Source organism: Ceratosolen solmsi, unplaced genomic scaffold (genome assembly GCF_000503995.2).
Source record: "Ceratosolen solmsi marchali unplaced genomic scaffold, CerSol_1.0 scaffold14, whole genome shotgun sequence".
Taxonomy (NCBI): Eukaryota; Metazoa; Arthropoda; class Insecta; order Hymenoptera; family Agaonidae; genus Ceratosolen; species Ceratosolen solmsi.
The window spans coordinates 6,472,714-6,497,715 of NW_011948420.1; the positions used below are offsets into that span (position 1 = coordinate 6,472,714).

General features: G+C 24.6%; 1 protein-coding gene and 1 non-coding gene across 2 annotated transcripts; both read right to left on the reverse strand.

Annotated features, from left to right (window-relative positions):
* Window positions 1–1,224: 1,224 nt before the first annotated feature.
* LOC105361173 (uncharacterized) lies at window positions 1,225–24,179 on the reverse strand. Its single transcript, XM_011498282.1, has 7 exons — window positions 24,064–24,179; window positions 7,708–7,779; window positions 5,886–6,117; window positions 4,755–5,104; window positions 3,341–3,569; window positions 3,088–3,178; window positions 1,225–1,840 (listed from the first exon to the last, which is right to left on the reverse strand). Exons 2-7 carry the CDS (start codon window positions 7,757–7,759, stop codon window positions 1,730–1,732), a joined length of 1,065 nt encoding a protein of 354 aa, XP_011496584.1. The 5' UTR covers window positions 7,760–7,779; window positions 24,064–24,179; the 3' UTR covers window positions 1,225–1,729.
* On the reverse strand, window positions 18,406–18,478 carry TRNAR-ACG (transfer RNA arginine (anticodon ACG)). Its single transcript has one exon. It is a non-coding gene; the product is annotated as a tRNA-Arg (tRNA).
* Window positions 24,180–25,002: the final 823 nt, after the last annotated feature.

A 25,002-nucleotide genomic window follows, 5' to 3' on the forward strand; every position in this document is an offset into this window, starting at 1 on the left:
ATATCGGCATTAAAATATCAATTCGCAGCTGCTAAACTCAATCAATCAATCGTATAATGCTTTCAATACGTTTAAAATATAATATTTAAAATCAGTTTACTGAAAATGATTGAAAATGTCATTATTACAATTGAAAATTATTAACACGAATAAATAAGTTAATATAAAAATACAAATTTTATATATTATATATACGTATTACAATTTATGTAACTCTACGTTTTCAAGATTTTTCATTATTACTTATTACGACCTTACGCAATTTAAATATGAAACTTTAGCGATATGTTTCGTACAATCATTCTCTTTCTTGAAATATAAAATATTAATAAATTAGAATGTGTAGGTACATGAAACAAAATTAAAATTAAATTATTTATTGGTACACGCATGATATCTAATAAGCCGTTGGTTTATTGGAAAAAAAATATTCGAAAGATGTATTTAATTAAAATTAAAATAAAAGCGAATTATAGTATACAATTTTAATTTTTAACAAATAGAAAGAAAAAAAAACTATATTATTTTTAGTTTTTAAGGATTCTATATTTTTGCCTAATTAGTAGAATTATGTTAGAAGAAAAGTGAACGAAAAAGAGAAGTGAAGTGAGAAAACCTACAAATTAAAAAAATTAATTATACAAAATCACTTGAAAACTGATATAAATAGTAAAGATAAAATACATAATATTAAAGATTTCGAATATTTTTTTTTCTTATAGCAAAGAATGGTTTAAAAAAGTACATTTTTCATTTTATGAAAAATGCATAACGTTATTCAATTAATTTCTACAATAATGTGAATGGAATACATCACATAAAAACAGCCTTCTAATATAATAAACGATTTAATGTGATGCAACCAAATAGTACGTAAGTTTGAAAAATAAATAAATGATAGCCTTACAAGTTGACTTTTTATAACTAATTAGACAAATTTTCACAATAAATGAATTACAAAATATTATACTCGAGGCGCAATTAATGCTTACAATTATTCTTCATATGTAAATTCATGTTTTTTCCCCCATTCAATTCTAAATATAGATTTTTTTTTCGTTATTTAATCTAATAAAAAACTAAAGTCTTATACATTTGAGACATGAAAATCTTATATTACTTTAAAATGAATATTGGATTCAATAATAAATTAGGTTGCATAGAATACTATAAATATAATAGAGAATTTTATCAATAATAAACATGTGTATTGATAAAGCATGTAAATAGAATGGAACTTTAAAGTAAAGAAAATTAATCATGTCTGCGATATTTGTACTTATCATTTTAAGAGTTCATATTTGCCGTGACGGTACATTTGAATAGTCAAGTACATCGAATTATTGCACTCTTCTCTATCATTCTTACTTTTCCATTATTATTCTGTTTTACTATTTATCAACATATTTCAAATTCCCCAGTCATTATCCTATTTTCGAATTGTATGTTAGTTTAAATGACTTGAAACTGTAATATGCTGCTTTCATTCGCTTATGAAATATTATAGTATACTTTATCTATATAAATAGTTCATAATCTCGTTAAACATATAAGCAACTCGTGAAAATAATATGATAGATCACCAGGATCACTGATTTTCTTGGAAAAATATAGTGTGAGCGATCCCATTAATACATAATACTTAAAAGTTTGAACATGTATTTTTAAAGCGAGGATATGCGTGTATTAAATTACATTTTTTAATTGGATGAAAAAACCGACAATTTGGTCATAGTTTTGTGTGCTTGACACTGTCAGTCCAATAGTTCTGTATCGTCATTGCTTCTAATGAATTCAAGAACGAGTCGTTATCCAAGCTATACATTTCTTCCGAATTATCCTGAAAAAGTTTAAAAATATACTTTATAATTTGTATTCACTTTTCTATAATCTAACATTGCAAATATTTCTTTTATCAATTTCATAAATACTTGAAATCTTAAAATGGGTCATTGAATTTTATAAAATTAAAAAAGTACATCGTACTTTACGTTTAAAATAAGAAAATTATATATAATTAATTGTACTATGTAATATTTAATAATTATGATTATAAACGACAATAATAAAAATAATGATATGAATATTATATTTAACGATGAAATTTCAAAAACAATTATGTAGAATTTCATTTTTAAATAATATTCACGTTAGATTCGAATACTATTACCAAAGATATCATTTAATTTATAATTTAACTACTTATATATGGAATTATTTAGTTAGTATATATGTATGCATATTATCAATGTATGTATAATTCTCATTTGAATTACTATTCTGTATCAATTTATCTCAGTTTGACAGTGTATATGAATTTCATGTTTCGATATATTTTTGAAAAACATTATTTTGAGGTTTATCCTTGTTTCATTATCATAAAACTTTTATATTAACGTGTTATCATTTTTCAACTATCTTTTAAACTCCATTATAATTATATTTAGTTTTTAGGATTTTTGTTTTTTGTTTATTTAAATCAATTTATATAGAAAAGAGTAATAAATTTAGTATGTATATAGAAACGACTTTAAAAATTAATGTAAAATTAATTGAAAACATGAGAGAGAGAGAGAGAGAGAGAGAGAGAGAAACCAATTATGAAAAAAATTGAAGAAAAATAAAATAATTTATTTGCTTATTTATTGTTTTATATCTATTATAGAAACAATCAATTAGTCATTTATTGACTGATATTTTCAATAAAAAAATATTAAAAATAAATTTAAAGTTGTTTTAACTTTAATAACATATAGATAAAATTAGATTATTTGCTAAATTTAGTTTGTAATTAACTTAATTAAAACATTAAGATCAAATTAATTATTAAATATAAACGTATTTCATGTATATAATTTTAAAAAATTCAAACTGCGACAGTAACGGTTAAATCAATATAATACACATTAAATAATAACCAAATATTAATTAACCGTTAAATATGTTGCATTAGAATTTAATGTTTTGAAATATCTCGTTATCATGTCATATGTTTATATAATATTAATATATATATATATATATATATATATATGTATATATATAAGTATATTGTATTAGTACAGTAGCATATATATTGCAGCATACCCGAATTGTAGAATCATCTATATAACCGGAACTATCAGGATTACTGCATTTATCACTATTTAGAGTTTGTGGTGGGTTCAAATACTTCCGCCTAATTGCAAATAAAATAAATTAAAGAAAATTTGTATACTTTTTAAACATAAAAGTAAAAGATGATAATAATAAAATGCATGGCAAATTGCTTAAAATGAAAATACGTATTAGCAACACAATCTCGATTAAATTATTACTAAATTTTAGTTATTTTAGTCACCTGTACATAATAAAACCTAAACTGCCAATGGTACTTAAAAGTATTAGAATTGCCAAGCAGCTTCCGGTGATGATTGCAATTTCTGTTACACTTGCACTGGATTCAACAGTCTCTTTAATCGTCTCATCTTTGGTTATAAAATGTTTCTCGTTTGAAAAATGCTGCTGCTGCAATTCACTCACGAAGGTTCCTCTTGCTCGACCCAATCTCATCGAATCACTTAATGCACCTGTATGTAACGTTTTAATTAATTAACAATACGTAATTTATTGCAATTCAATGTGTGATAAGTATGTTGGTGAATTCGTGTGAAATAATTGAATTAGCTATTGGATAACAAATTCTTCATTAAATCTAACATAATCTTAATATTTTTATCGTAAACAAAATTAATATAATTAGACTATTATTTTTACGATTAAAATTAATATATTATTGTTTTTCACTAAACGTTATTATCGAGTTAATATGATTTTCGGGTAAAATTAAGAATTTTTGTTATTCTCTTTTATTTTCTTTTGTCTAAATTGACAACTTTACAGAGCCATTTTAATGTAATTGTACTGACAATTCTTGAATAAAATCTAATTGTTCATATAATTGTGTTTTTAAACCTTTATTGCGCGAAAACAATTGTTATCGTTATAACCCATGTTATTTCGTTATCATTCAAGTTCTACGAAATAAATCCGATTAAAGTATAGAAACGAATTGATAAATTATAATTTTCTCTACTTAATTGTATGGAACGACTGTTTTGAATTGTAAAATTAAAAATATCGAATGCTTTAATAATACAAAATTATTACAAAGATAAAAGCTATATAATATGAATTTTACAAATTGTATTATATATATTTTATCTTATATAATCTCGAAGAAAAGTCATTCATTGGTTAAACAAGATGACGATATTTTCCTTCAAAAAATTTTCTCATGATTTTGTATCCATTTAATGAAAGTCGAAATACCAAATATATCCCAAGTTGAAATAACAAACGATTAAAACAAAGATTTTACTAACTCTACTATTTTTGTTTTCAATTTAAATAAATTAATTCTTATACTAACAAATTGTGATAAAACTTTTAACGTAGATTTATCTATTATGTGTATTGTAATCTTCTATTGCCAAATAAAGAAATGATTATTATTCCATTTACATAAATTTAAAGCTTCATGAAAGTATTATATTATAAATAATATTTACTTTTGAGAGAATTTCATGTCTGCAGTTGTATGATAAAGTTTTTAAATGCAAAGAAGTAGTTAAAAAATTATTATTAATATTATTGTTAAGTAGAAATTTTGTGAAATCGAGTAATAATTTTCATTATTGTAAATCGTCGATGTTTGACACAAATATTTAATCTTGTAAATTTTGTAATTAACGGACTAAGAAGAAATCACCAACCGTCAAGTATCGACGCTGCAGTGCCAACGTCAATGGGATTAAATGTTTGTTGCCCCGATGCAATTTGATCCAGAGGATGATTCTTCGCTAATTGTTGCTGATCCCTACGGATCATATTTGGAATTTCAGTAACTTCCCGCAATGGTATGACCGTCATAAGGTCTTCCTTGACATCATCGCTAGACGTCGTCGATGGCATTTTCTCTTCATACTTGGTTTTCAATGGCTTAGTGAACGCTTGTGTCCGTGTAATTTTAGTATCCTTTTTACCGGAAGTTCGGCTAACTTGAGCACTTTTGTTCAAGGATAAATCGGAGTCTGTCTTGTTCTCAATTGTACCCAATGTCTTCCTGCAGTAAATAAAAGTAGAACGCTCAGAAGCTACATTTTAACGAGCGAGTCTCCCAATTTACTTTATCAATTAAAATTTTTTCACGAACTATCTACTAATTTTATGATTTGTTGAATAATAAGAACTATTATTTATTTATTTGCATAAATATATCTTGTTTCTATACGATACCTATTTTTATCTAATATTACACGATCATTATTGTTATATTTTTAATATTCTATTAATCGATAATTTTTATATAGTTAAATTATTTAATATACGAGTCAACTTTTAACGTAAACATTGATTTCATCAAATTAATAAACATATTTTACAAATTTGTTTACAAATATTTCATACAAATTTAACACAAATATAAACAAACGAATAAATAAAATATTAATAGTTTTATGAAAAAATAAGAATTATGATTATTATTGTATGAAATTCATCTTAATTAATTACGAACATAAGCGATACACCGTACCAGAATTTTGTTAAGAAAATTTAGAAAAGAAATGTTGATTTATTTTATTAATAATTTTATAAGAATTTCTATATAATCGAATTTAGTCAATTATTATTCAAATAACTTTATATAATAGACACTGTGAAGTGTCTCAATTTCCAATCTTAATGCATAGAGCAAATTTCTAATCTTGCTAGCTTTTGTCTAATAGTTCAATATTATCATTGAAAAATTAATCTGTTTCGTGGGAATAAAGCTTACCCATTGGTCAGTCAATTTCTATCCAATTAAGTATTTTATGAAACCTGATTAGATCTTCCAACTTTACCTCGGCTTCTCTGGCATAGAGGAAACAGTGTCTGGCGATTGATTCAATTCGAGGCTACGCGACAAATTCTTAGCAGCAACTTGTTCGGGATTTTCAGGTGATTCGATACCAATGGCCTTGGCGATTCTATAACTTTGTTGGATGCTCTCGAGCTTGGACTCTGCTCTGCTCGTATTTAGCAATGCGGGCGAACTGCTCGCGATCATCTCTGTAGTTGGATTCGTCAGGGATGCTAAAACGAATAATACTTGGTTACACTTATTGTAACGTAAATACTACTATAACTATTTATTATATTAAAAAGAAGAAAAAAAACAATAGAGAAGAAATATTGATAAATGATTCGTTATTATAAATGTAATACTTTTACACATGAGCTTTATTGTTTGATCATTGAAAATATGTATATATATATATATATATATATATATATATATTTATACCATCTCTCGAGACGGTGAAAAATAAAATAATTTCAGATCAATGAAATGGCTACTATTAATAAATAAAATATTAGTTTGCAATTCAAACCAAAACTAAAAAAAAAAAAAAAAAAAAAAAAAAAAAAAAAAAGAGCTATAAAATAAAATAAAATAATTAATTTCATGTAATGTAATTGAATCTAAATTATTTCATTTTTAAATTCAAGTAGGAGTATTCAGACATACTTTTTCATAGTTAAATCAATATATAATTTATTATAATAATCAAATGTAAATACTATAAGTTAAGTAAAAATTAAAGTAAATTTAATTCTTTCTTAAAACCTCGTAATTTTCAAATGTATGTATAATATTATTCAATTTATATTATGTATGTATATAAATAAATAAACATTATAGAAGAGTATTTAGGACTTTTAAATGTATGATAATAATATTTTGATGTTTAAAAAAGGTATAATTATAACAAATATAATTTCATGAAATGAAAACAACGAAAATGAGTATATGTAGTAACATTGATTTCAGCGAACATTTAATTATTTTTGTTTAGTATATCCATTATTGTTATATAAAATTTAAATAACAAACAATTTATTGTTATTGCTTCTGGTAAAATTCAAATGCTTCGTAATCTTAATAATATACATGATTTTAAAACTTTGAGCTCTGATAATTTAATAGTTTAGAATTAGAGCGGAACATATATAAGGTAATGGAGAATAGTGGTACTTCATAACAGAAAAGCAAGTTTTTTACCTGTATTTATAATTTGATTTATTTCATTAATTAATTAATGCAAATTAAGAAAATTAAAAAATAAATATAAAATTATATATGTTAACATTCGAGAATTTTTATAAAATATGTAAAAAAATATCTGTAAAAATTATAAAACTTGCCCAATATTAGACATAATAATGTAACGCTTAGAATTAATGTTTATTGTAAAATAAACAAAGGTTATTTGTTGAAAAATTAAAAACGTGTATTGAAATTTTATTTGAAAGTTTTGAAAATAATTTTACTATTGCACTATGTTATTGACAAAGTTAATATAATTTCACATAAGTTTTCCGCAAACCCAATCATTATTAAAAATAATGGTTAACGAATAAATATATAATATTTATGGCTTACTGAGAATGAGAAATAAAATCTTACGGTCAACATTTAAATGATGTTCGTTTAAAATATTTCCAATATTTATTCCTAGGATAAACTTATTAATTTCTAATATGATCGAATAATCCGACTATAAGTTAAGATATATTAATTATTCCATATTATTTTCAAATTAAAAAGTCAGCTTCTACTACATAATATTTATAATTATAGTGAATACTTTATAAAATAAATTTAACAAAATTCATGCTTACCGACAATTTGTGTCGTAACCCAGAACCAATGCATCCACCAATGTAACGTCATCGCGTCATTAGTGCTTTTACCTAAAAAATAAATAGAAGAATTGCGCTTAGTATGTAACAATTTATAAAATAATACGTCAGAATTTAAAAAATAATACTTCTTTGAATTTTGATAAGATATTCAGTAAATGATTATTGTCATAGATAAAGTAATACATTCGATATATTACAAGAGCTCGTACATATTTTATTACACTGTACGTACAGCTTTCATAACGATAAAATTAATAATAAATATTACATAAGCAATCTTATAATACTTATATTTATATTTATATTTTCCTTTTTAATATTTAACAACGAGGAAAATAAAGACTTTACGTTTTTTTATCGTTCAAGAATTTTTTTTTTCAAAAAATCGAAAAATTAATTTTCATACAAAATATGAAATATAATAATAATTTAGCCAAGTCATTTTGCTACTGTTAGTTGTGCAAAAAATCAAAGCCCCGATGAGTAATGCTCACTTTATGGCAATACTAAGGCTTCGTGATTCATCCATTCGAAGGCCAGGATTCATCTATACATTGTTACGGATTTTCACATCAAATATCGAGACCATTATCATATTATCGATAAGTATACGTTAATTATTATTATGTAATAATTCTAAATAAATTATCTTATAAAAGAATGTTAATAATATATTGTTAGATTATAAATATCTTTTAGGCAGTTAACGATACAATTTATTTTAATAATATTTTTATGAATTGTATTACAAGTAAATATAATGCTGTTATGCAAAAAAAATGTAATCAGTTTATTATGTGACAGTACGATACAAATTGTATATAATTACCTAATAAAACGTAAATTTAAAGGAACGATTGACATATATCAATGTATCTTATTATGTAACATTACAAGCAAATGGATAAATGAAAATTGTAAATAAGAAATATTTTTCAATTCTTTATTGCATGTTGTCGTCAATAAAATATAACAATTACATATTATCTAAATCATCGTTTCTCGAACTTATCATTAGATTTATAATGATATATGAACATAAAAATATTAAATACTTTCTAAAGCTAACAAACTGTACTTTCTAATTCTATTTGGTACTTGGATAAATTACCCAATATTGTGTAATGGATACTGCATACATAGTCGGCATTATGTTGCGCTATGAATTGGCAGTTTTTTTTTTATTTTTCATTTTTTATTTTTTATTTTTTATTTTTATGTATAGATATATATATATCTATATCTATATATATCTATATATATATATATATATATATATATATATATATATATATATATATATATATATATATATATAGATATATATAGATATAGAGGTGGAATGTTACGTAGGTAAGTAATTTTTCGAAAAGTAATGTCGTAGTAAAGAGAATTATATCGTATCGATGTGTATGTAAATTTGTGGTTATTTTCATTTAATTAGAATGGATCTATTATTCGACTATATCATTGGAGTAATAACATAATAATTTCGCACGATGATAAGCTTACGATGAAAATATAATATTATTGTAACGAAAATTAAATTATGTGATAAAATTAACGAAATTCAACATTTTGAGAAGAATGCCTAGTTTTTATTATTCGATACAGAAAATCATTGTGCAAAAATTATTACAAACCATTGTATCGTGAACAGATAAAAAAAAATAATATAATAATTTATTTTATATGTAAATTTTGTGGGAAAAATTAAAACTAATACAAACTTAGATTCTATATAGTCACTTTTTTTTTTCTTTTTTAAATAATATAAAATTACATTAATAATATAAAATTAGTTAGAAATTTTTATTACCCTAGACGCCATGTTTCAGTATTATTAATACTTTTATCTCTATAATTATAATTTTGTCAATTTGATTAAATCATAAACTAGAATTTTAATTATTGATATTAAATAATAAATGATAAAATTTTATATTTCATTTAAATAAATATTTATATTCCGTGGATTGAAATTACTTTCGAAATTTAATGAAGTTTATATTTAATGGAAAAAAATTTTAGTTTTACACATTCTATACATACTACTCTCGTTATATCTTATACTAATCGAACGAACGAATGAAAATGTATTATAGTGGAAAAGTATTGGTTTTCTCTTAAACTAATTCTTAATGATTGATAGCGAGCACTTGGCTTCGTTAAAATAATTCACACCTGAGATTATAGATTTCTTGCAATTGCGTAGAGAATTCCGTTGAATTTCAATGGAGCAATGATCCATCGTTGTCAACCAAATACAATGTAAGACAGTCCTACTTCTCTTCTATTTCTTTCACAGGAAAAAACTTGAAAAATACCCTCTAACAATGATGTACATCAGTGGTTTTACTACGGATTGATGGGTTTATGCTCTATCAGTCGTGTGAAGTAGTAGAGAGGAGCAGTTATTAAAGAAAATAATACGGACGAAAAGGGAGAACGAAAAAAGTAGACAAACGATTTTCAAGACGCTTCGGTAGAGCAAATAAACGAATATTCGTTGAATCTCACAAGTGCATAGTTAAAAGTAACGGGAGGAAGTGTAGTAGCCATCATTGAACTAGAGGATTCAAGGCGAACAAAATTTTTCTTTCTTTTACTTCATTGAACCGCATTTCTTTTGTAGAATTCGTCTAACCGCCCTTGAAATTGTTTTAATTTAATAAAAGGGTGTGTTTAATCCCGACTAATTCTTAATATATTCGGAATAAATAATAACTTGAATTTGGAAATTTGGAAATAATGATAATTTAAATTTGAAAATACCAATTGATATTGTCGATTTATCAAAGTGAAAACGTATTTCACATTTATATGTAACGGTATACGTATAACGCAATGACTTGCTGTTTGGAAAAACATATTTTTTTCTTATTATTGTTTGTTAGTATGCAATATATTGCCGTGAGTATGTGAAAATCGACAAGAATAATCAAAAGATATAAATAAAAAAAAAAACAAATGTGATTTACTTAAAAAAAAAAAATCAATATGAATTTATGAATAACGAAATATTATATTGCGAAACGAATATTTAACAAATTAATTATTTTATAAAATACAAGTAGTAGAATAAAATTATTTACTAAATCGTTTAAGCTTTCACAAAACCAGTTAAATAATTCTGTTTCGACATTTTCTCTCTGAGCTTTAACCTTGAATTTGATTTTACAAGCACTATATAATACTTATAGATGTTTAACATAGTTTAATGCGATTAAATAATCTTATCTTAATTACTATTTGCTTATAATTGTAAATTAAAATGATTTGCAACAAATTTGATACTCATCATGTAAACATTTGTCAGTGCTACATCAATATTGTCAGATAGTAACTGACCTTTTTCAACTTACAATTTTCAAGCTATGGATAATTAAATAATGTAGTTGTGCAATTGATTAAGATAATCGATGAAATTATATCAGCCTTAACACCAAAAGAGCATAATCTAAAAATGAGCATAAATTACTTTTTAATGTATTTATTGTACATTTTGTACAAAATAAATCATCCCTTTTAAAATTATTTCTTGCATAATTGCACATTCTAATTAAGAGCACTATTTGTTACGAACTTTATATAAATAAACTATAAATAATCGAATATAAATGACTGAAAATAATATAAATACTTATTCAACGATATGATATATGTACTTACTAACTCATGTAAAACAATGCTTTCTTTTATTTTTTATTGAACTTTATTCGCACTTGAAATACAAACAAGTTTTTTAAAATTAATATAATATATGGCTAAAAAATATCTTTGCTCGATTGAAAATTAAAAGCATGTTATTCTTAAAATTTAGGCATAATTATTATTACAAGATTAAATAGAAGTTAAATGATTCCAATAACATTAATTGTCTAAGCGCTTTGTTTATTGCATCAAGCTTACATAATATTCCTAATTTTCCAATATTATTTAACGGATTACTTAACAATTGAAATATTTTAAAAAAAAATCGGTAATGTTGAATTTTATAATAAGACTATATTCATAGTAAAATTTAAATAAATTATTGAAGCTAGCTAATGCAACTCATTGGTTTAGTTTGACAGAACCAATAATTATAATAATTAAAATAATTATTCTACTATAAGCTTGGAAATATATATGCAAATCTAGCAGTTATCTCTAAATATATCGCCAGTGTGTATATATATATATATATATATATATATATATATATATATATATATATTATCGGTCTTTGGATGACGTCCGTAGTTATGAACTTTCAGAAAAGCACATTCGTTTAAGTAAATTTAACGTGCATACTCTACGATTTGACTCATTCTATAACAAGGAAAACAGGAACAAAAGATACCTGTGCTTGTCGAGATTTAATTTATCGACCATAAGAACAAACACCGACGTAAAGTGGTGTAGAATTGTATTGTATGTGAATGTGTGTCGGCGCCCGCGCGCGTTCGCACACGTGTGCTGTGTATAGCATAAGCAGCGTTACGATTAGTGTAATTGCTTTAAAATCTACACATCACATTTCATAATATTATTAATAACAAATACAGGTGATATACATTTAATGTTATTAAATACACGGAGTCACTTATGCGAATCTCCAAACTATTTGGTACGAAACTATATAGTCTTCTTTGAATTGAATTTAAAATCCTAACATTGTGAGATGTCAAATTTAATGTACTTAATAAGTAAAGATTATTGAACATTGTAATAAATCTATATGGATGTGTAATGATCTATTAAAAATTTAAATACTATAATAGTCACTACATTATGAGAATCAATTTTTTTTTTCTTTAAAAAAAGAAACATTAAGTTCTTAAGTGGTTATGCAATTAATATATGATATAATGATTCAATGTTTTATTAATTATCACTAGAAATATCTTGATGACCTTTATATGAGTAACACATTATTAAAGACTTATTTTTATTTCAATTAAACTCTATATAGACATAAAAACTTACTTTTGAAGAAATATTAAAAATTAATTTAATCTAACGAAAAACACTATATGAAATTACCGACAATTAAGGTGCACACGTTTATGATTTATAAGTATTTAGGCGCTAACTGTCGATGTATCGTAGTAGTATGAAATTATTCACAGAACTAAAGCGTTGTCGATCTTCTTGTGAAGGAACGTTAATTTACATCACAGTTTAAATGAAAAGTGATTATTGTCAAAAATTGATGATTGGCTTTGCTGCTAATTAACTGTTATATTTAATTTACTCGGATTTTATTAAACTTCGTTGTTACATGAGAATTCAAATGGGCAATACGTTTACTCATGATGTACACACTGGGGATTGTGCGAATATTAAACAGCAACGAATTAAACATTTGAACGCAACATCTTCTACATTTTCAGTTTAATCATTTAATAATCGAGCTTCAGTTTCCTTGTCCATTATCATTTGATGCTCGACAATGGTCACGCTGGGTTAAATATTTGATTTTGAATTTCAAACTTCTGGTTCATTAATATCCCTACGGAGAATACCGAGGGCATTATTTGATAAAAAGTGATCTTTTAAACATATTTTCACTGAGTTAATACTCCTTTTTTTTCTTCTTTTTTTTTCTTTTTACAAATATTATTCGTTGATAAAACTTAAATTTACAATCTAGTTATTGTATGTCAAATTTCAGTTCATTTCATCATAAAGTTTAGTTCATCATTCGTTAAGTATGCGACTACTTTATAAAAATAATGAATGAATAACAAATACTAGAGTTTTATATCTGTATTAATTAATTAATTAAATAAATAAATTTTTATAATTCTTCACAAATATATAATAATTTATAATATTTAGTTAAAAATATGTAGCTTCGATCCTACTGAAAATATAAAAATATTATAATTAATATTTTATATTTTTTATTATTATTAAATTGTTAATATAAAAAATATTAGTAAATTATATTGTATTTTTAATTTTTATTACGTATTAGAATAAAAAGTAACGTTTATTTGAAAAATTAGTTAAATTCAACCATTAAAATACATAATGAAACTCTATGAAGAAATTCATTTGTAAAAATTATATTCAACCACTATATAAAACTAAATTAAATTGATACTTAAATATTATTTCTGAAAGAAAATAACCTTTATTGTTGTATTGAAGTCATTATAATTCTTAAAGAATTAATAGTGAAAAAAAAATTACTTTGACATAAACTGTATTTCATTAGAAATTTGGCTGAAAACTATATTAAATAATATGTCTCAATTATCATTTGAACAACAAAGTACTGGAAATAGAAATACCTTTCCAATAATCTAAATTCATCAATAAATACACTATTATATATTTTTATACTAATAGCAGTATGAATAATCTATAACGTATATACATGTATCTTAATACTTATAAAGATTAGCGAGACAAAGTATTAAATAATATTTGTACACATAATAAATATATGAATTAATATTTTTTTAATTGCTTAATATTAATTCTATTCGTTATCTATGAAATCATCATTAATGATTAAATATTATATAATATTATATAATTTTATAATATAAAGTAAAAACTTTATCGATTTATATTAATTGACGTATTATCAGTAACGTCTATTATTTATATTTACCAACAAAGTTGTCAATTCAATCTATATATTCATCTAGTCATTAATGGAATAACTATAACATCAAATTATTATCATTATTATGATAAAATATTTTTTTTGACTTATTTTTCTTTGATATTGTTCTTCGTTTCTAACGATTATTTACGAATGTTTTTGTTGCAGCTTAATCGTTTTAAAATTACTTAAATTTATCTAAATTAAAGTAATGAATATTAATATATTAAACGAGTTTTTACTAATTTTGTTACATATTTCGGATTTAGTAATAATGAAAGCAATGAAAAAATGGAATTTTAAAGACGAATCGCTACAAAAATTTATAATAATATTTTGGATTAATCAATGTAATATCGCAATAAATCTGAAAATTCAAATAAATCAATGTTTTTAAAGCAAAGTAATTTATTAAATTTGTAAGTTTTTACATATTTATTGTAATTAGATATGTTAGAACTTTTCAGCGATAAATTGTTACACTAAGAAAAATTGAATGGATTTGTATGGAATTAGCTCTATTATAAATAATTCTATTATATTGCGATTATTATATTAAATCAGTTATCAATATGATGGAAGAGTTAATCATTGTAAATTAGTAATTATGCAGGTTTTATTAGCATAAGCTTAGTTGTTTAAATGTTTTATTGGTAAAAAATTATAAATTTTAGTTTGTGATATATTTCAATATATATTACTCTAATTTAAATATCGTGTTATTGGTAATTTATGTGATAATGTTGACATAATTTATTGGCAAATTTTGGGTAGAGAAATTTGCGGAATAATGACAACATACTTCGCGATATACGTGGTTTTGGCATTTATTGTACCTACTTGACAAATGAAATACGACGTTTTTTGTACATATAAATATTTAATAATTGAATCCGAGTGCGTTTAGTTATTGTTAGTAAAATTACTTCTTTTACGTGGCAAAGAATTGATTTTTGAAATGTAATTAAAGTTGCGAAACATTTAGAAAAATGCATATTTTGATAAAGATAGGATTATCTGGAAATATGCAAATTATTCGAACACGATTATTGTGTAGAATATAATAATATTTTCAAAATATTAAAAAAATTATTCTAACAATATGTAATAAAACTGCAATAAATCATATTTAATCAATTGTCCAAATGTTTTTCTTACCACATAAAAAGTGCGTCTTTTAAGATAATAATAATTTAAGATGATAATTCTAATCTTTGAGTAATACTCGCTGAATAATAAACACTTGCAATTTTATAATAAAAAATATATATTTGGAGTATATATTTAAATTTATAAATTTTTAAATATAAAATCTCTAAATTTATGCCAATAGTTGTAACTCTGTGATTTTATTAAATTGAATTCTAAATAACACGTTATAAAAGTATTCTTATCAAATTGAATGTTACTTTAACATACTTGAAAATAATGAAAACTTGGTAATATATTCATATGAAATTTGAATATAATGAACATATTGCTGACATTATCTTAATTAAAAATTGCTAGTAAAAAGATCAACGTCACTTGGAAATATTAATTAAAAACGATAGTCCTTGTTAAACATTTATAAAAATGGTTAAACATATAACAATATGGTATACAAACATTTAAAACAGAGGGAGAGAATGAGTGAGAGAGAGGTGACAGAGAGAGAGAGAGAGAGAGAGAGAGAGAGAGAGAGGAGAGAGTAAATAAAATAGGTAGATATAAATATTAAAGAGCGTAATGAAATAATAATATCTTAAACTTAGATATTAGAAATGTCAATGACCGAGTCTAATTGCATCCATTAGTATGGCTATGTGACGTCACTACTGTCAGAGAATTAGACAAGCAAGACGATTCTGTCTAATGTAAGTACTGGACTGCGGACTGGTAAGTGGAAAAGCATTAGAAAATAATATAGGAAAGAGGAAAAGAAAAATGGAAGGGGAGACGGTAAGTAAACTAATAGTGGTAGAAGCAAATTACGAAACTCGGTTGACTTCTAAACATTGATAAGACGTTTTATTTGTTTCAGCATAGAAAAAAATTCAAATATATTCTTTAGATCATAAACGTTTGTGAAATAGTTGATAGTTTTAATATTAATTTATCAATTAGAATTCTGTATGCTTATATAAAATCTAGGAAAGGGTTAAATTTTTAGGTATTAATATAATAATTATTATAATTCTTTTGCAATAAATAGCATATAAATGAATATGTGAGCTAATAAAAATATATAAATATTTCACATTATTAATAAAATTAAAATATGTAATGTATCTAAAATTCAAAATTAAACTCAAATTCATATTATCTTATTCGTAGAGATTGGTGAGATTTGTATTAAGCAACATAAATTGAACTATACTATATACAATTATTGAATAAATTATTGAAAAAATTATTATTCCTAGGAAATGATTAAAGTCTATATAGGATGGATAAGATTAAATTAATTCATTTAATAATTTAAAAATCAACAAATTTTGTTACAGAATAATAAAAATTTCTTAACGTAATTTATTCGCGAAAATAAAATATCAATCATATCGATGCGCTATTTTTTTTTTTTTTTTTTTTTGTATCGAAAACTAAAAGCTCATTTTATCATTAAAGAATTATATCATTAAAGTAAAATAACATGGATGTTCTTACATTATCGATTGTATTAAAGTTACAAACGAGATTTTAAAAAGCAATATATAGTTAAAAAAGAAAAAAAACATTGGTAGAATAAAAGTAAAAGGACCAACCGAATTATTGGGATTCTATGTCACTGAGATATTACTATTGAATTTAAATTTTCTACGAAGAATTAAAAGAAGTCGTAATGTATCTCAAGGGTACCACTCGAAACCACGAAACTACTATCGCATGTACACAGATATACACGGAGGACTCAATATTCGGTATCTGTGCATCGAAACTTTCAATGAGGGATACGGAAAAATCCTTTCAAGGAATACGATAGTCTGTAGGAAGCCAAACGATTTATCCGTTAAACCGAATGAAATTTTTATCTTTATTAGCTTAACGTTAAAACAGCAAGGAAAAGTATTAATTATTTTACGTGTTAGTATTATCAGGTTACGCGTGCGTGCGCGTGTGAGTATGATTTTTGTATACCTGTAAACTTTTTAATAATTTAATAGTATTACATAATTTTCATAATTTATTAACGTAATTTAGTCTACGTATGTCATCATTGTTGATGAGATTGATCGTTTTACTTATTTTTATCTTTTTCTACATATGTAAGACAACTTTATTATTAAAGAGTCATTGTAAGATGTAAATCGATTACTTTATAATATAAATAAATTTATATATTATGCTTATTAATTATTATATTCGTAACTGTTATATACCCAATACAAAATGGATATTGCATTAAAAGTCTGATTTCGAATAATTTATAATTATTTATTATATAATTTATTTTCTCACTCTTTCATATAAATTTATCATCGTACTATTGCGCTTACGCGTGTAGCTAAAAAATTGCTTTCCAAATTCATCTTCGCCATTGTTTATTGTTTTCAAATACATCGATTATAAGTTTAACATTAGAAGTTCGTCAACATGTATTATTCGATTCATTAGTTTTTTCAATTTTAAAGGTTACAGAACTTATAATGAAATCCATTTATTATATTTTAATTAATACTATTGTATTTATTAATCTTGACAATTTTTAGGTTAACATTATTATTTGAAATTCGTTTCTCAAGGCATTTTCATTCATTTGCTAATCAAAGATTAGCAATTAAAAGGAATTACCACAAATAAAATAATATAACAATTTAACAACATGGATAAACAATTATGTAATATATGATTAGAAAAGCTTATATCCACAAGTTTTGTTATTTAAATTCTATAATATTTACACGTTTTTTATTAATAAACAAAGCTTAATTAATTAAAGATTTATTCAATTTTTTTTACAATTTTTTTTTTTACCTTTAGTAATACAAAAAATATAATAAAAAATTGTATTGTTTTCTTTATGGTTGGATTATCAATAATTTTATTTACCATCATAATTGAAAACAATAAAATGAACGAAAAAAAAAAACCGATCCTGCCAGGATTCGAACCTGGAATCTTCTGATCCGTAGTCAGACGCGTTATCCGTTGCGCCACAGGACCAACTTATCGTTTGATATCTAATAAATACTTAGAAATCATAATATTGATGCACAAATAATGATAATTCAATGTCTAATGTAAAAATTATAGTAATTAATTTATCATTTATTTTATGGAGAAATTTTTTTGGCACAAAAACTTTATTTTTCGAGTAAAAACTGTTAACTTTGAATATGTTATATCCAATTGAATCAGAGAATTATCAAAACTATATAAATGGTTAATTTTATATTGAACCAATATGAATATTTTATCAACATAATATTAATTTGATTAATATGAGCGACCTAATAGTATAAGCGTATACATTGAAAATATTTGATTCAATATCAATTAGGCAACGAATGAATCATAATATAAGTATTTTTTTACCACATGCATGCTGCTATTGTCAAAAAACTAGAAATTAATATATACGCATTATTAATATAGTATAGCCATGGAATAAACTACATAAGTTTATAAAATTTGCAATAATAGAAATATTAATAATAGATGTAAATGTTATTTATTTTTGTATACAACATTAATAAATTCATAATGATAATACTAATAATAATATTAATAATAATAATATATATATATATATATATATATATATATATATATATATATACAAATGATTCAATTTAATACATTTTCTATTGTTAGATTAATGAATTAGGCTTATTAAGATGAGTTTAAATATACTTTACTTTAAAGATTTAATAATGAACGTAAAAATTCAAACAATACAAAATTATCGATAGCAAATAATTATTATGAATACATAATATATTTATTAATTTTGTTAATTAAAGTATTAGAATTGAAATTGAAATATTATATCATTTGATATCATCAGTAATTAATGTTAAAAAATTTAATATTCAATAGTCGTATACATCATTATAAAAATATTATATTAAAATATATTGTAATATAAATTAGTTTTTGCATAAGTAACAATTTTTTTATACATATCCCTTTGAATGTTTCAAATGCAAATAAAAATCATTACTTGTATACGTAGCGTATGACGATAATTAAATAAATACTTTTACTATTTCTATTAAATGTACAGGTATTAAAGAGTTCATAAAATTTAATTAAAGATGATGAATATTCTCATTTCAAATGAATTTTTCGATGTAAAAACTTGTAATACATGATGTTCATCTACTTCAGTACTTTAATGCTACTTATTAATCGTAGAAAAATTAGAATTCTTTATAGTTCTTGAATGTATGTAGTTAGTTAATTTAATTAATAAAATATTTATTATGAAAAAGAAATTTTGTAATCACGATGTGAGAGTAACAGCAAAAACCTAATAATATTTGCCTACTTTTTTAAATATATAAAACTTATAAGGATACCAATTTATATAATATTAACTTTCAAATAAAATTATTAATTTTTATAATTCAAATTTTTATCTCATCTTAAGATTAGCGATTGAAATTAATTTTAAAGATTAGTATATTATATTTTAATATATAAACCAGTTAATATAACAAGCAGCATAACATTTTTTACACAAGATACTATTTTAATTTGAATATAATTAATTTTTTTAATATTTGAAACTGTATTGTATTTATTAATAGGGTTGGAAAATCGATTTACTGCAGTGAGTTTTCCAGGCTGCAGTTTAAAGAGAACATGCGCGGCCCGATAAAATTAAGTCAACTTAATTTTTCACTTTCTAGCTAATTTTTATTACGATTTACCACGAAGATAACCCAACTATTTGCTTACTCTATCTCAAAACTTAATTTTTTTTTAATATTAACTTTCTATAATGTATGTGCAGTATAACTCATTTTATTTAAAATGAAACAAATTATTATATTCATTAGTACTATTAGCAAAAAATGCACTTTTTGCAACGATTAGAAATAGAAAAATTTAATTTACCACGAATCACCAATCACCTTTACATGTATTTATTAGCGAACGAATCATTTGTACTTACATGCGAAAAATGCGAATTAAAATGTTTTATAAAAATTCATAATAATTTCAGTAAAATATACTTTAAATATTTTCACCATATTATTATATACTAAAAGATTCATTAAAAATTATATGTAATTCTTTAAATCATATTTATTAATACTTTCATAATGACCGTATTAACCCTTTCTCTCTCTCTCTCTCTCTCTCTCTCTCTCTCTCTGTGCGCGCGCGCATATATATTGTAATGTAAATAACTGTAATATATTGTAGTAGAATAATTATTTCAATAAATTCAACGAATGAACATAAGACTTGTGACAATAAATTATAAATAAAATGAACGATGTTCAATAAGACGATTTGAAATTTTGAATATAATGAGAATAAATTGCAAAATCAGTTGCATGTCGTTTACCATCTTAAAAGGAAAAATGTAAATTTTCAATTCTAAATTAATGAAGACTAAATAGTTTTGTGAAAAAATTTTCTTTCGTCAGTAAAATATAAAAAAAAATCTTAAAAGTGTATTTTGGCTAATACAATAATAAGTTTCCAATTTATAAATGTAAATCTTTTTTTTCCTTGCAAGTTTAATAAAATTTAAAAGTTTAAAGGCATAAAGTTTTGTAAAAATTCGCGTTTATACACGTAATGAATAATGAAAGAAGCGAATATTAAAACGAATAAGAGTAGCAAGGCATGTTTTACACACTTTTTAATTTTTAAATCAATTTGCCGTTTTGCTTGAAATTTACATTTTAAAAGCGAAGAAAAAAAAACAACGATTTTTAAACAACGTAGATAAAGATTTCTTTTACAATGCAATGCGTACGAAATCTGCGTCATTGGCTTAGCTGGCTAATCAACAATGTAGAAATTCGTAATAGTTACAATTTCGGGTTCCAGTAGAAATAAAATTCTACTGAACTTCTGGAATACTGTGGAGGAATGAAATTGATCAATTATCGATAAATAAACTACCTTTTAGTGCGTAATATTAATTAGAGCATTGAATAATAGTAATTTTTTCAATATCCTATCCCAAACAGTTAAGTTTAGATTTTTAATAGTTTGTAAGATTATTTATTATCCATAATGACATATTGAAAATAGTGAATGGCCTCTTATCCATTTCACTTGAGCTATTTAATACGGAAAACGAAGTTAAAAAAAATATAAAATCGTTTTTATGATGCCTAGTTGTCTTAAAATAGAATAAAAATCAATTGTAATAATATTTACAACGCTGTGTTTTAGGAAGATCTTTAACCGACTTTAGATGTCCTTTCGGATGTTTTTATTTGCATGAAGCAAACACGTTCCCCGAATGGCAATTTATACGAGGACTTTAAATGTTTATAGTACGTACGTACAAGTATAAAGAAAGAAATCGAATCTTTTGAACGGACGACAATATTTCGCGTTGGCAGGTTATTTTACGAGAAAATAAAGCTCGTTTTCTTGGACTTTTCAGACATATATTGTTATTTAACGCCACACAAGCACATTATTTCCAGACTTTCGGGAGCTGCTAACACAAAATAATCATTCTCCTTCGGGACAATATCTGTTAGACGTTGCGCGCGCCACGGCTATTCAAGATGACAGATCAATGGACTGTGACTAGGACACCCGAGATCTGGGTTAAATAAAATGATTCGCATGCTTTATGACGCCAAATTCCAAACAAAAGAGATGACGTGACCATTATTTGTTCACTTCACTTTCTTCAAAAAATCATCTCAACCTTTGCGCTTCCCAAATACAATGTAAAGATTAGAATATACGATTGAGAGGAGAAGATTGAAAGATCTGTACCTCTCGCTTACGTCATTTCTACCCCCGAGTTGACAAGAGCCATTGACGCGACTATTTTATTTCTCTTCTCATCGATGAGATGCTACGAGTAGGTCTTCGACAGTATGCATTTGCATACCTTTCTTCAAGAATTTTAGAGATTTTAATTAAATATTAATATTTTCATTGCATTGTTTGTTCACTTATTTAATACCTTAGCTTATGATATTTGCCGTTGACGAGCAAATTTATTTATTGATAAACACGTTTGTTCAAGAATTACACATAAATAAGTGAGGGTTACTTATAGTATATACGTTTACCATTAGCGCATATTTTAATTTTATCTTTTTTTTTTTTTTTTTTTTCCAATAAAATTACTAGTAATTATGTTAGAAATATTAAGTAATTGGTTGTTTTTAATTATGAAATAACTCAACAAAAATTTTCTTATAAAACATTATAGACATTATAATTCTCCGGTTTCTTCAAAATTCGTAAATTTATTTATCATAAAGTATCCTTAGCTTAATAAATCTTAAAAATCAAACCATTAAAAACAAAAAAACAAAACAAAACATTTATTAGAATAATTTTCAAAGTAGCTACTTATCGAAAATTCACGTATAAACGTAGCAATTGAAAAAATTCGAATTTACAATATACGATAATATACCCACCCGCACGCACGCACTTATTTTTATTTTTATTTTTTTTTTTCAATTTCAAGGTTATCATGACCTTGATATATCTTGGCATTATGGAAAAAGCTGTGGCTGAAAGATTTTTTCATTTATTCAAAGAAATGTACTACATTAAAGTCATCGACCAAACTAATTGCTTTTCCATAAATATGATAACATTTTACAGCTAACTACTAACTACGATGTTTCAAAGTTATTATACATCTATTATCTACCAGTGTAGCCGACATTTAACAATAGCTTATTTGTAAATTAACTTAAATTATATTAAAATATTAACAAAACAATTACAGTTTATGCACTAGGGCCATATTTCAGGAAATAAAACCGATGTTTATATTGACATTTATAAAATTACAAAGCAATATTTTAATAGTGAAAATATCTTATTACTTTTATTATATGAAAAAAGAAAAAAGTTTAAAAAAAAAATAATTTTGCTTGTTAACGTACGATAATAGTGTTAAGATTAAGAAATATGTATTCTAAGAAATTGGTTGTTATTATAAAAGCAAAATATTAATCAAATTTTTTTAACACTATATATATATATATATATTTGCTTTCTCCTGTTGCAAAAAAAAAAAAAAAAAAAATAAAAAAAATAAAAATAAAAAAATAGAGAAAAAAAGATAACAGTTTGTTTTATAATTTATTTCATATATATTGGGAGTTACCTCGCAGTGATTCATGTACTAATAAAACAGTGAAACTGCATGGTGCTTGTGGAGGTAATATATCAACACATAAAGATTACATAATAAATACTATTACATCTACTAATTATTATAGAAATTATAATAGATTATAATTAAATAATTAAATAAAGGATTCAAAAAAAATAAAAAAAAAAGTAATGTTCATACAAGTATAAACAAGCAAGCAATAACGTAATAGTCGAATTCCTGAATTTGAAATTTATTCGTTTTACGTCGTGTACATTGGTTAAAAAAGAAAAAAAAAGCAAAAAAGAAAATAATGAAGAAAAAAAAGGAAGAAAAAAAATGTTCAGATTAAAAATAAACATAAAAATACTAATATTAAGTATATGCAAATGTGAATCTAAAAATTAAGACGAAAGAAAAGCGTGTTGTGAGCTGCAGACAAAAACAAAAATCAGTTAAATTAAAAACTTGCACGTACCTTCATTGAGAAGTGCTCAATGTTAGTTGTTGCACAATACCGACAACTCCATAGAAGAATAAAATGTTGTGAAATGTAGAGTAGCAAGGGATCTAGTTGGCTGTTTATTTCTTTTCTCTGGAAAATTAAACGGCATTGGTTGACATGCGACGATATATTATAAAATAAATTAAGCAACATTTAGAAAGTCTTGCGAAAGCATTTATGCCATTAATAGTTACAAATAAGAATGCATAAAAATCACCGAAACTTAAACAATTTCTGCATTCAATTGCGCACATTAGCCGAATAATGTTAAAATAGAATACAATATCGATCGAAGAAAAGTGGCATTGAGTATTACGAAAAATATTAATGCAAATTAAAGGAGAAACAGCGAAAATCGTTCATTCCCGATATGCTACCTAAGTGGCTTTCCCAATCATAGCTCGCATTTAAATACGCGCACGCACGCACGCACGCACTCACACACACACACGCGCGCGCACACACGCCCGCGTAAATAAGGATAATCTAACAAAATGTGAGGATGTCGGGCGGCGAAACCTACGCAGGACGACGAATAAGGATAACAGTCGAGAGTCGAAGGGTGCTGCGACGATAGTTGCGATCGTTGAGTTCATTGCAACTGATTTTGACCGAGTGAGAGAGAGAGAGAGAGAGAGAGAGAGAGAGAGAGAGAGAGAGAGAGAGAGACACTTAAAAAACTGTTCCCAAGTCACGGCAAGTGGGACTGAGCACGTTGTTCAAAAGTCTTGCTCGCTCACGACAATAGCACGGTAAACCTTATTTTGAGAAAGGCGCGTTTGTACCCTCGCGTGGCACAACAACAATTTACAAAGAGGTGCGAGTAACTACGCACAATAGCTGAACCTTGCTTGTCTGATAGAAGGTGCGCCGCCGCCACCGCCGCCGACACCGCCACCGCCACCGCCACCG

What these genes read in the sequence shown, in the direction of transcription:
- LOC105361173 (XM_011498282.1), bottom strand. Translation starts at nt 7,759, where the DNA reads ATGACGTTACATTGGTGGATGCATTGGTTCTGGGTTACGACACAAATT. An exon ending in TGCAGCGTCGATACTTGACG is followed by an intron (nt 3,570 to 4,754) that starts GTTGGTGATTTC and finishes CGTTACATACAG; the next exon opens with GTGCATTAAGTGATTCGATG. An exon ending in TTAGGTTTTATTATGTACAG is followed by an intron (nt 3,179 to 3,340) that starts GTGACTAAAATA and finishes ATTTGCAATTAG; the next exon opens with GCGGAAGTATTTGAACCCAC.